General features: G+C 40.8%; 1 protein-coding gene across 4 annotated transcripts; it reads right to left on the bottom strand.

Moving 5' to 3' along the window:
• Positions 1 to 15: 15 nt before the first annotated feature.
• Positions 16 to 12305, bottom strand: p4ha2 (procollagen-proline, 2-oxoglutarate 4-dioxygenase (proline 4-hydroxylase), alpha polypeptide 2). Of its 4 annotated transcripts, XM_057055369.1 has the most exons (17): positions 12149 to 12305; positions 11107 to 11172; positions 8295 to 8400; positions 7417 to 7513; positions 7153 to 7304; positions 6269 to 6406; positions 5919 to 6158; positions 5317 to 5513; positions 4947 to 5123; positions 4801 to 4871; positions 4577 to 4676; positions 4438 to 4491; positions 3455 to 3514; positions 3321 to 3386; positions 1403 to 1471; positions 781 to 877; positions 16 to 677 (listed from the first exon to the last, which is right to left on the bottom strand). In XM_057055369.1, exons 3-17 carry the CDS (start codon positions 8380 to 8382, stop codon positions 607 to 609), a joined length of 1677 nt encoding a protein of 558 aa, XP_056911349.1. In that variant the 5' UTR covers positions 8383 to 8400; positions 11107 to 11172; positions 12149 to 12305; the 3' UTR covers positions 16 to 606. The 4 variants fall into 4 exon arrangements, 3 of the variants coding, with proteins under 3 accessions (XP_056911349.1, XP_056911351.1, XP_056911350.1); XM_057055371.1 differs by lacking the exon at positions 3321 to 3386; XM_057055370.1 differs by lacking the exon at positions 3455 to 3514 and having other exon boundaries at positions 12149 to 12304.
• Between the last annotated feature and the right edge of the window lie 1283 nt (positions 12306 to 13588).

Genomic DNA, 13588 nt, shown 5'->3' with positions numbered 1-13588 from the left:
TCAAGACACGAAACATTGCAGGTCATAAAAGAAGCTGTTTATTGCTCTTTGCTTATGAGCAATCATGTAAGAAGAGCACGCAATAATTTAAATGCCACATAAATACATTCGTAAAAAATCTATCGTGGACATAAAAGTGTTTCTTGGCAAGGGCAAAAAATTACGTTATGACCACACAAGGAGTGCAGGGCTTTAAATGTAAATACAGATAAAGCTAGGAGGAATGGAGACATGTTAGAGCTACAAAGCAAGTTTTAAGATGCTTTTACTGATTACATAAGCTGGGCTTGAAACCTGTATGAGAGGGGATGCTAACATTAGCAGGCTTCCACAACATTGGGAGCACACATATTAAGAACTACCTAAACGTTGCATTTTCACATTAAATAATTCCTTTTGTTGGAGTGTCCACATTGTTCCGTGTCTTCAGGTGATAACAGACTGTGCAGAGCTGTTGCACAGTTTTCATGTCAGACGTAGAGACAGGAAGAGTGTTTCTAAATGAGTGTGAGTTGGAACACCCCCAGAGGGAAGGCACTGCTGAGGGTGACGTTAAAGTAAGATGTAGTCTAGTGTGTAGTGAGAATTTTTATGTCTTTGTGTAATTCAATCCACTTCTGTCAAACCGCAGGGTCTCCTGAATTCTTGACCTCGCTCATGAATCCACTTGTTCGACACTGACAAGGCAGAATAAAAGTCCATTATACCCAAACAAATGACATTTAAATGATTATTTTAAACAGGTATTTGTACATTAAATGTGTTACATGCTTCACTCACCCCATTTATTTCCTACTAGGACAGGACAGGCTGCATGTCTGGTCCTATAGTCCCCCTCCCCACTCTTGAACAGATTGTACCAGAACACTGCTGTCCCCTTTGGTGAAAGAAGAACATTAAAACTGACTAACACAATAAAACTAATGTGCTAATCTCTCATGAAGTAATTACACAACATTTAGTTGTTACATTCAGGACAATGCATATTAAAAATGATGGAAGAGATGGAATCCCAACATCTCCTGTAGGAGCAGCGCCACCAGAGTTTAAGCTTTATTAGATTGTTGGCTATTTACCATTTTGCCTTATAAAGGGATAAATTAGGTGCTGATGTGCAGACATGCAACATTAAGATATAAATTTAGCTTATAAAGTAATGACAAAGTGATGCAACAGTTTGGTGGGAATGTTTGGTTCCTCTTATTCACGTGGATGTTCCTTTGAGACGCACCTAAAACCTGCATGATTGTATATTTAATATAGCTCAGTATTGAGCCGAGGCCCTGAACCTAACAGGGGAAGGGATGCACTCGTCACCTTCCTGTAACCTCAAAAGACGCCTTGCGGCATATTCAGAAAATGCTTCACATAATGTGGTTTCAATTGTTGGGTCCTCGTTCACCTTTCTGGGCCAGATCGCTGCTCCAAAGTCAGGGAAGACCGTAGCGCCTCCTGCTTCCACGTCACTCATCTGCAAAAAGACCGCCTGGAATCAGACTTCCTCAAATAGGAAAATAAAAAAATAAATAAACTGCTTCAACATATGCATTTGTTTCCCACTTAAAATTATTATTGAAGGGTAAAATCTTATATGTACCATATATATGGGAACCCTGTCTTCGTAATTGTTCATGCATATATACAGACAGATGCAAAGTAAATGAAAGAAAATAAGGAAATATTTTCTACTTCACTACTGTTTAAAGAATAAAATAATATCATTCAAAAAAAAAAAAAAAAGGTTCTGGGGAAGTCTTGAAAGTAGGAAGATCCCCAGTGTTCATACGAGAAAGATGGAAGATAGAACAAAAGAATGTTTCTCTTTTAAATTTCAGCCTTGAAATCTAAATCTCACGTTTCTTAGAGGCCATTCAGCTTTGTAAAGCGAGTAGCGTGATTCTGAATGTGTCATATGTTGCAAGATATTGAACAAACTGCTAAATAAATGCATAAACAACACTCCACAGCAACATCTGAGCAGGTTAGCCCTTCATGAACAGATTGAGAAGTATCTCTCAAAACACCAGCTTTTTATCAACACATACATCCCACCAACTATATTCTGTAGAGCTTAATTATCCAGCCTCTAGAACTGGTATAACTGGTCAATACATAGAGGCACCAAATTGAGCAGCAAAACAAGTTATTTTGAACACAGTAGGCATGACTGATTATCTCTTCAATGGGGTATTTAAGACAACAAATGTGAGCAATTATGTTCTCAAATTTGACTTGTTAAAAACAGGAAATAGGGCGAGCATAAGGATCTGTTCATGTTTTACGACGGCCGGATTTTGATGATTGTGGTGGTTGTGAGCTGGTCCAAAATCACAGCTGTTGTGGGGTGTTCCTCATCATTTTTGCAGACCTGACATGAATTCCCATTCACGACAAGTCCTGACACCTGTGGCCTCTTTCAGCCAGATAATGAACCCTGGCACATGTTGGAACTGTTCAGGGATGGTTTGAGGAGAGTGAAAAGGATGTTAAGGTGCTGACTCTGATTCCAAATTCCCTACATCCTTTCAAGTATCTCTGCGATGGTTTGGACAACCAAGACTGGAAAGCTGTGCTGCTAACACACTCCTGGTTCCAGACTGGACACCTTCTGGGCTCCGGTACGGGTCATGCCTCCAGCAGTCAAAGCTGGACAGCACAATAAAGCTTATCACACAAATCCCGGGACAGGTCACGGGCTTGTGTTCACTACAGCCGTGTAGATGATGCGTTAAATGCAGAGGTCATTTTTGGGGCTGTTGCTGATTTAAAATTTAAACGGGAATTTCAGTTAAAAAGTTGTCGGACTGAGTTTCTGTGTGCTGTAAATTTAAATTCTACATCTTCCGATACATCTCAATAAAAAAGGTTGATCAGAATCTAATCTTAAAAATCCTTACATTTATGTAACAATATATCAATTAAAAAGAGTTTTGGCTCAAATTCTTTATTCCATTTTCTCATAAATGTCCCAGTGTTAGCAAAGATTCTCTAAAGACCTGTTTTTACATCAGCGTGTTAATGGGAGACAGGCAACACAACTCTCCACAACATGTACTAGAACTGATTGACAAACCAAAAAAAGAATTCTTAGGTTACTGATCATTATTTGTTTAGTCATAAAGTGACTGAACTGTCAGTAGTTTAGAAATCTTGTCATATCTACATCTAGCACCATACTCGCCAAGAGATGGCCTTCTGCAAGTCAATCAATCCAAGTCCAAGATTGAACCAGAGCTTATGTATGATCCCATGAAGCTGCAACCAAAGAAGGATGGTGCACGGGTGTCAGCCTTCCTCGGCAACTGGATGCGCATACTCACGTAGTTCAAAAAGGTTGCCACGCGATTTCCAGTGCCTAACCTTTTGAACGCATCAGGTTCATCTTTCTATAAAGATAAAATCCAAAAGTGAAAATAAATGATTAAAACCTGTTCGTCCGTTCGCCCGTACTTACATAGTTTAGGAATGTAGCAAGTCTATTTCCATCGACCTTGAGGTTGCTGTCAAAAGGGCGCTGCAACAGATGTTCAAAACATTCAACCCATTTCCATAAAGATGCGGGAGTCTGCCATAAAGTGCACTTACACTCCAACCCTCTAAAAGGGATACCTCTTAAAAAGGGTTGTTAGGTTAGAATGCATGAAAAACAAAGGAACATGTACAGAGAATGAGATTTACCAAAATGCAACCGTTGGACCGAGCCATCCAAGCTGGAACTGGAAATTTAACGCTCGATGGAGGACAGGATGTTTCTCTACAGATCCCACAAGCAGATGTTGGCAAAACATGACCGTAATAACATTTTCTAATATTGTGGGATTTGATGACTAAGCTGGGTAAATCTAACAGCAGATTATTTCAAAAATGGCCTAATTTCTTTTGTAATTTCAAGACCAGGACATTTACAATGCAACAAATACTGAATTTGTCACGCGAGAAAAACAAGACAATATGTCCCATTAACTTTGATTTGTCTCACTTCCTTTTTTATGAAGTGCTTTACGGCTGTTCTCTGATTTTATCTCTACCCACAGCCGAAGCTGTCAAATATCATTAAGGGTAACGTGAAAGACGACCATTATTGAGAAATTTGCAGTGCCTCTAACAGCCAAATAAAGCCAGATTCCTGCATTTTTATAAGGTTTCTTTTATATTAGATGTTCTATTCATTTTCTATGAATCAAGCTCTATTTCTGTGTAAATGAGATCTGACAGATGGTCTTCAGACGCAGAAGAGGGCAGATAAATATGCCGTTTTCTAAAACAAAGTCAGATCAATCCTAGTGACCAACAGTCGATAGATAGTCCATTGAGAACTGTTGAAGGGGACAGCTGTGGCAGGGCTGTTTGCACTAAAATGTTATAAAATGGGAAACCTTGAGCAATGCAGCTGCGAGCCTCAGATCAAGCAGATACGCTGCAGTCTAAACAACTCACCCTTGAAAAGTCAAAATGTGGCTCATACTGTCCTCCCACTCCATAGTTAGCAACCTGCATCAAATATAGGCAAAGGCTATTTAGACATACAGCATGCATCACTAGGGTTGATATAATTTGTGCCTATTCTTAAAATTACCTGTAGTAGCTCGGCAGTTTTTACTGTAAGGCCTGTGAGATCTTCTATTCTCTGGTTGACTCGAGCAATGATGGGATCTTCCTCCCCTTCTAGCCATGCACTGAGGAATACCATCGTGCACCAGCATAAACGAATGAGCACTCAGCAAATGGAAATATTTCACCAACGTAAGGACAAAGAAAACCCTCCTGATTGTGTTCCATTTGTAAATCTGCCTTCGTTACCTTTTTGAGACTCTGTAGCTGGCTGTGGTCAGGACTCCACTTTTAGGATCACGGACCGTAGCTCTGGCGAGCTACGAGAACAAAAGCATGGGCCTGTAAATCTCTGAATTAGAGCAATTTATTTTTTTTTTTTTGCAATGTCTCACCTTGGGTTTAGCCAGCTCTTTGATTTTCTCAATCTCTTCATCGGACAGGAAGTCCAGGTAGCGCACAATGTTCGGGCTGTCCCATTCATCCTCCTCTTTAATGGGCTTCAGCAGCAGGTGAGGGTTCCTGTTGCCATCCTGGTAACGGCAGAAGAGACGGCTACGCCTTGCTTCATTCTGGGAACAAAAATCAAAATAAAAAAAAAAAAAAAAAATTCAAAAAAGTGTGTATGATAAGCACAATTATGCTTTATCTAAAATGAAGAATGATGCAAAACCTTGTTCTGACACATTTAATCAAACGGCACTTTTAAATAAGACACGTTCCACTGAATGCACAATCTTTTCATTACAGCTGAAAGTGCCTCACCATCTGCAGCCCCTCTCCTCTGCACAGGGCCTCATAAGCCTCCCTCTCGGGTAAATGGTCTTTAGGTCGGCTGTATGTTCCGAGCTGGATGGGTTCCTCAGAGGCAGGCTCATAGTCTTGGTTCAGTTCACTAAGCTGCTTGCGAAGTAGGTTCTCGTAGTAACGGAGATTGCCTCCTGCCCTCTCGTGGCTGGAGTCTGTTGGTGCAGGGAACGATTCTATTTTAGTGGCATTACTCAGCTGACTGACTGCCAGATGCCTGATGTTAACATACCGAATGTGTCAATGTTAAAAAAGTGGTTTTCGTTCGCTTTTTTTAACAGATAACATGTAATAATTCATTTATTCCCCCCATTTTCATTCAGCATATATGGAGGGTAGTATAAATATTCTGCCCCATTCATTTCACGTGAAGGAGAAACAAGGATTTAAGATGTGGCTTGGTGCTTCCAGCAGAGTCCTTGATGCAGAAACTAAAATTAGGGTTAGAAACCACAAATTTTAACCTTTGAAGGCTACACCCTGCTGTTCTGGTAAACCCAATTATACAGTTAGCAAAGTGAGGGAGGAGAATGCAATAGCACGTCCATGCTGTTTCCTACCAATAACCAACAGGCGGCGTGTGAGCTCGACAGCTCGGGGGAGGTCTCCCATCTGGTAGACGGAGTAGCTGAGGTAGTCCAAAATATCCACCTTGGAGACTACGGCTTCCTCCCCAGCGTCCAGCTGCTTCAGGGCCTGCTGCATCCACAGCACGGCATGATAATAGTCAGCTTCGTTGTATGCCGTCTTTCCCATGTCAAAACAGTCGTCCACAGTCAGAAGAGCGCTGGAGTGCATCCCTATAAAGCCCAGTAATACCAAAAAGAACAGTTAGTCTTTATTAGTTTTGTATTATTTTGATGACATGCCAGTTGTTGATATTTTATGATAAATACGCTCTTGGTTTTACCTGGCAGCTTTCCTCTGGCGAAGGCCTCAGAATCCAGTTGATACGTGTCCTGAAGACGCATCAGCGCCTTTGCAGCACCGGTGGCATCTTCCTCATCTGGGAAGTACTGTCGGTGTGTGGATATGTTGGAAATGAACCCTAGAAAGGCAGGAAATAAATAACCCCAGAAGTCAATGAAGACCTCAACAATTCACGAATAAAACACAAGGTGGTTAGCTAAACTAGCTTCATTTTATTTCCTTGTCTTGACAATTTCCAGAGAATTGCTTTGATTACAGAAGATAAACAATCACCCTTCAGGAAAACATTTATCAAAAATCAGGCCACGTATACAGGAAGCCTGACAATACTAAAAAATGGAAAAGTCAGGCTTTATTTATTTAGTGTTTCCATGTTTAGTTTTCATCCAGTTTCTGCTGCATATACAGAGCGCCTTGAATCATTCCCACTACATATTTTACACTATGATAAGATCCTATGGTATGAGCAGTTTGCACAACACACCAGATCCAAGCACAGTCTTTCCTAAAGATGCCTGATAAGAAACAACAGCTTCTGAGCAGAGAAGAGCTGCAGAAATTTCCACTCGGCTTCAACATGAGGAACATTAAAAAGTCAAATTTTAGTCATTCTATTTTTGCTATGCCATTTATGCAGTTATCTAAATAGGATATAAAGAAAAAAGGGGGACTTGGGTGGGTTTCCTGACTCCCGACCTACAGTATATAAATACAGATTCAGTTAGGAATATCTGTAATACAGATGAGGCAGCCAACCTGCAAAGCTCTTTTTAAATAGATTACACTGACTAACTGATGAATGACACATATCCTTTTGACCTCTGATTCATCCCGTCTTTGCTTGATTCCCCTTCTCTTCCCTACCATCAGAGGGATTCTGCAGCACCAGGCTCTCCAGTTCAGTCCACTCTGTGTTGAGCCTCTTCATCAGCTTGTAGGCGTTTACTGGGTGACCCAAGTAGCCTTCCGGGTCAGAGGTGGACACTCTGGTTAGAGCATCGAGTTTGTTCGCCCAGCTGAAAGATGGGGATAAAAACGAGGCTACTACAGCTTCCACGCATACCCCTTTAGTAATAACACTCCTATAAGGTGAAATGCACAGTCTTGAGTTAGTGTCCCTGAACGCACCTCTTGACAGCAGCAAGCTTTGACTCCTCTGCTTTAATGTACTCTCTCAGAGACTGGACCAGCTCTTTTTCTGTGTAGATGAGATCCGTCAGATGGCCTGCGGACACAGATGAAGGCAGATAAATATAGGAGAAAAAATGAAATAAAGAAATAAAAATGCACAGGGTGAATTTGAAATTCCTCTGTATTTATTGTAATAGTGTAGCTTACATTCTCCCCAATTCTAAATTTCAATATGGGTGATGAAAATGATCTCTACTCTTTATTGCAACTGGATTAAAGCAAGCCTTGTAAAGGTTAATACTGGTAACCTTTTAACTGTAAACCTACACCAAGCCCAAAATAACGACTAAGAATAACTACGCAGCCACAAAATACGGGACTCAAACCTCTAAAACAGCTGAAATGACAGTGGGGTGCTCATCCAGGAGGCTGTGATGGGAAAGCTGGGCTAAAAAAGCATCATTAAAAAGCCACAGAAAGGGCCAGTGGTGATTCATCTAGTTTGTTTAGGAGGAATGTGTCTTTTTTTCATAAAACCTTCCCAAAAGCAGTAAATGAAGAGAATGTATTGTATCTCACAGATTAAAATGATGCAGACAATTTATCAGGGGAACTATTCTATGATATTAGATGAAATAACATGTCAGAAAACACTGATTCAGGGAGTTTCAAAAGATGCACATTTGATGCTTATTTTATGTATCTGATTAATTTCAATAGTAGAATCAAACAAAGTGAATTTGCGGAAACAGCACATTCAAATGATGGATGATTCTAGTCATACTACCACCCTGATTGCCTTTTCCCCCCACTAATTGAAGTCTGGGTCCAGAAGCTCTTGTGTTTGATTAGATTAAACCTCCATTTGAACCTACTTATGGAAGTGAAGACCTCAGCCTGTGTCATCTGGCCGCAGCAGTGCAGCAGCAGCACCCAGAGGATGGAAGGCAGGAAAGTCCTCATTGTGTCACTCTCAGTAACCTGTAAGATTAAAAGGGAATTCACCATGTCGAAAGAGATTTACGCTAACAGAAGCTGAATCTCACCAGTGTCTGAGCAGAACATTTCAAAGCCCCAGAATTTAGTAAACATAACATCCTATATATTTAAAACAGGCAACACCCCCCCTTTCACCCGAGCTTATTTCCTTGGCATATGTTACTTTCTTTCCACCACATTTACCTTTTGTTCTTTAAAAAGCAGTATCACTGAGAGCCAAGCAGCACAAGCTGTGTGTGTAACAGTGTTGTGTTACAGAGCAACACAATGGACCTGTTATGTAGAGAATCACAGCGTCCTGTGCTGGAGACCAGCTTTGTTGGCTCTGCTTATGTGAAAAATTACACTTTTCCCCTCCTGGGCAGCATCTAATTCCATTTTAACACATCACTTCTCTGCAGCTGATTTGTCTGTTGCATGTAAAAATCTGACGTATTTACAGAAGCTTCTGCAGAAGCTAAAAACTCAAGCTTGTCTATTTAGGGTGAAATCTGGCACATTTCTGACAAATGACTCTTGTAATGAGGCAAACAGGAGACGATGGCACCATATGGTAGAAACAAACAAGCCTGGGTCATTATTTAAAAGCTCTAAGAGCCGGTAAAAAAGGTCAGGAGAATTAGAATTGTGTTCCTATGATTTTGTGAGAGAGTCGACAGAGTTTTCTAAATTCCAATTTTAGTAGTTTAAACTAACTGCAGCTCTTTTATGCTGCAGACGGAGACAGAAGAGAACTACTAAGAACTACCTTATTACAACGCAGGAGAGCTGCAGAGCTGTTCAAACTTGTTTCCAAACATGCCTACAAATCACATGGACACAGAAATGCAGAATATTTCATCTAAAGCAACGCACCAGTTTGGGAAAACCGGCTCAATGAAGCGTCCTATGAACATTAGTTGGGTTTTTCACAACAAGGCGCCTCACATTGGACTATAAACATCGCCAAATACCAGAGAAAATATAACAAGTACTGAATAATTTTCCAAACAGTGACATGATTATAAAGGCTAAACACACACTTGTTATGCATGCATGATCAATGGGGTATTTGCCTTGGCTGCACACATTAGTGTGGCCGATGGTGATTCAGCTGTGCGGCAAAACCCAGCGTTTTACATTTTTCTGCTATTTTATCTAATGTCAGTATATTTGGAGAACTTTGTCTACTTGCTCATGCCCTGGTTGTAAGACCACATTATTTCAACACGACTAAAGCTCGAGAACAAATCCCGGTTTATTAAAGATCACTTCCTAAAACCAAAGCCGTGGAACTACAAATGAGAGGACTTAATCTCTCGCCTTGTAATCTGCAGCCTCTGTGATTACAGAGCCCAAAGGTGGCCACTTCCTGCAGGTTAAAACACCTGAGTCACAATTCATGGAAGTTCTGCTGTGTTTCATGGCACAGGTTCATCAGTGCTGGCCCCTGCCTTTATTTCTGATGCGTTCATACTGTTACTTTGAGGCTCAGCATGGGAAGAAATACGGCGCCGTTTCTTGTGCACAGAATATTCAAACTGAGACGACGAGTCCCCGAGGAGACTTTCCACTATGCCGCGGAATAGGACGGATTCGATTTGCCAAATTTCCTGATTCCACCTGGGGGGGAATTGCCGTTCTCTTCACACAACTCAATAGCACATTTTATACGGATTTGGCGGGATAACACATTAAAAGCCCTCCACCACGGAGTTGGAATCAGGACACAATGTAAAGGAGCAGATGCTTCTGAGGACCAAATATTTACTTGGACATTCACAGTTTAGTACCAATTGTGAGCCAGCTCTTCCTCTGGATCTTGGGTGGTCCAGCAGCTGTTTACACAGCAAGACAAGCATTAAAGCTCTCATTTTTAAAAACATTCAAATTTAAAAAAAAATCTTAAATTGAATGACTGCATCAGAAACGTGAGATTCCAGACACTCAACACACACAGCAGTTGTTCAAGATTGATGCAGAAATTGTGACATACTTTGGGAGTTTGAGGGATACAAATGTAAAAATTCTCTAAATTTCGAACACCGGTGTGACAAAGCAGGATTGAGTGACGCTAATGTGCATGTCCATGCGCGTGTCCAGTTATAACAGGTTCAATCTCAGCCTTTCATTTCAGCCAACACTTTACATTTGCTAAAAACGAGAGCCACCCCTTCCACTTTCAGTGAAAGTTCCCCTTTCCACTTCATTTTTCTTTTACTTCCTCCATCCAGATCCATTTATACTTGTCATGCTTCCCCCCCCCCCCAAACTCACCTTTGCATACCAAGACAAATTTGCTGTGCTGAGTGCAGCCGTTGTGGAGTAAATGTGTACCTCTGAGACGACGCTTACAGGCCTAATGTTAAACCGCACACTAACAGGACGGGTAGGCTGTTGTTTACATAGGTAAGCATAAAGGGATTTGTATGTTTTAACTGTGTGTCTTAACTTTCCAGAGGACATCTTGTAAATCACAAAACTGTATAACACACGCGCAGTGTGTTATCCATCAAAATGACTGAGGAAGCTGCAGCGGAACTGAAACTCAGAGGGGAGAATTCAACAGACTCACATTGCTGCCACGTTCAATCACTTTTCACCATCGAATATGAATCATCAGGCTATTCCTGGACATGCACCATAAATCAGGATTAGGGGCAGATGATCCTAATGCACATTTCCTTTGAAGCTTTTCTTTTTTATTACCTCCTTGGTCTGTTTTCCAGCCTTTCTGTTGGTTGGTTAGCAGCAGCAGCAACAACACAAAGTCTCCTGGGTGGATTCAGAAAGAAAGAGTTAAATATTGCAGCCTGTAAATACTGTTAATCATCCTTGAAATACTCTCACTTTTTAAGGGAAAAAAAAACACCAAGAATTGAGTAATTCAAGATTCCTAACTGCAGCTCTGCTCTTATCACCCGGGGCCTGAACTTGGCGCCCAAGTCAAACAAGGCTTCCTTCCATAGATTTAAGCTGTTCCCATAACAGCAGTGGTTTGAGATTACAGCCGCAACACGGTTCAGCCGCCACGTTGGGATGCTCATCCACGTTCCTAAACTGGCTGCCAACATTTGGGAAGGATGACAGTTAAATTATTACGCAACCCTGCCAAAATTGTGATCAATCATCTCTTCTGACCTCCATCTGCTCGTTTCAACATGTGTCCCCATAATCAATGTGGATGACTCACTAATGGATTGGTTTTTTTTTAATTATTATGATTAGAAATAACTGTCTTGCTGATGGTTTCGAGCCGCTCCGTTCGAACAAGTTCGCCTGACGTCACTCGTCTCTCTAGAAATTTCGCAGCGCATGAACTCAGTCTCCGGTGAACATCTTCTACTTTTACCGCGTTATCTTTTATTTTATTGCGTCGGCACAAGCTACAAAAACATATTCTTTTCTAATTTAAGCAGAATGTGAGCATTTCTGGCGCACTGCCTGGAACTCGAAGAACTTTCTCCCGTTATGTTCAAACTTGTTCCTCTTGGCTGCACGATGTTACGACACTATTTTCTCGCAATGTCTAACAATTCAAAACGAATTTAAAAAACAAAAACAAAAAAAAGCCCACTTAGTTCTTTAAAGTAGGCAGCCGAAAACACGCTTGTCTCACAACACAGCGCCCGGATCAGCTTTTTGACAACCGTCCCATCATGTTCGAGACACCGCCGCCATTCACTGACGTCCGGGGGAGGCGAACGGCGTTTTCTCGGGCGTTTAAATGTGAAATTTGATGTCGTCTTACCTCGTTTACCCCGGGTTTAGGGACAGCGGCCAGCGTTAGGTGTATGGGCACGTCTTTAGTCTTATGGTGGGGTTAGGAGAAGGACAAGGAGGGGGGATTTCGACGCTGCCACGTACAGAGCCTACAGGAGGGCGTACCTTAATACTTCAACTAGAAACGCAAGCACATTCGTTTTGGAGCGCACGTATCATTTATCATGTTTTGAGATAATTAACCTGTTTAATTTTGAAACTTAGACTTCAGTGTTATTCGTAGTTAAGCTAAAAAGGGAACATCCGCATCAATGGTAGAATATTTTAGTTAAAGTCATCGTTTTAGCCATTTCTAAGTTTTGTACGTTTTATCATTATTGTAATGTGATTTTCTTTTCTGTGAATAGGATAAAACAGAGGTAGACGAAAACACGTTATTACAGTCTCGTATCATTGTTTACTCCTTTTCCAACGGTAAAATCTGGAGAATAATTGAAAATAATAATTGAAAAGCGTGATTTAGTTTCGGAAACTGATAATCTGTGGCGCGTTCTCGGCTCCCGCTCCTCTGGGGTGTTTACGGTAATGTGGTCCATGCAGGCCGTCACGTTGCCACTGAGACGCGTGTTTGGAGGATGGATTCACCGGCGTTTGGAGCCAAGAGAACCAGACTTTACACATGATTTTTCAATCATTGGCTCTTCTTGAAGTTTGTGTGCTATTCTTGTCCCTGCAGTCTGTTGTGTTAGGTGGAAGCTGGGGAAAAAATTAAACATAGTCATTAAGGCACCGAACACACGCCATTCAAACTTAAATACTGTAAAAATATAACAAACTAGAATTTCCACTGTTTTTATGTAATGACAAATCAACAAAAGGGATGCAGACACACATGATGCAATACTTATGTGACTGCAGTGCATGGATTTAACTTCATATACACTGTGGGAGGGGGCCATTTGATAACCAAGACTTTGGCCATTTATACTATACATTTAACATTTTCCTCTTCAAATGTATCTTTTTATGATTGACAATAATCAGATATGTATATATTTTTAAGCCAGTGTTTTATGTAGCGTCGACAGATGAATAGACCATTAAAACTTCAGAGGCTTCAGAAATGACTGAAACTAAAAGGAGATTATTTTAAAATTCTCTCAAATTGACACAAAATCGTTTCATCTTATATGGCGTCTGATACAATCAAAATTGTCTCCAGGCGCTTTACAGAAACCTGGGGCCTGACCCCACAAGCAACATTGCCAAGAAAAAATACTTAGATATATAGACAGATAGATAGATAGATAGATAGATAGATAGATAGATAGATAGATAGATAGATAGATAGATAGATAGATAGATACGCACCTCTGCTGCTTTGTGCCTTATTACCGGTACTACATTTGATTAGAAAAATGAAATTAAAAAAATTGAAATGAAAATTGGTCAAAACCAAGAGACTAAT

This window comes from Takifugu flavidus, chromosome 14, assembly GCF_003711565.1.
Source record: "Takifugu flavidus isolate HTHZ2018 chromosome 14, ASM371156v2, whole genome shotgun sequence".
NCBI classification, from domain to species: domain Eukaryota; kingdom Metazoa; phylum Chordata; class Actinopteri; order Tetraodontiformes; family Tetraodontidae; genus Takifugu; species Takifugu flavidus.
The sequence above is the reverse complement of the archived record's forward strand: the minus strand, read 5'-3'. Positions and strand labels throughout refer to the sequence as shown.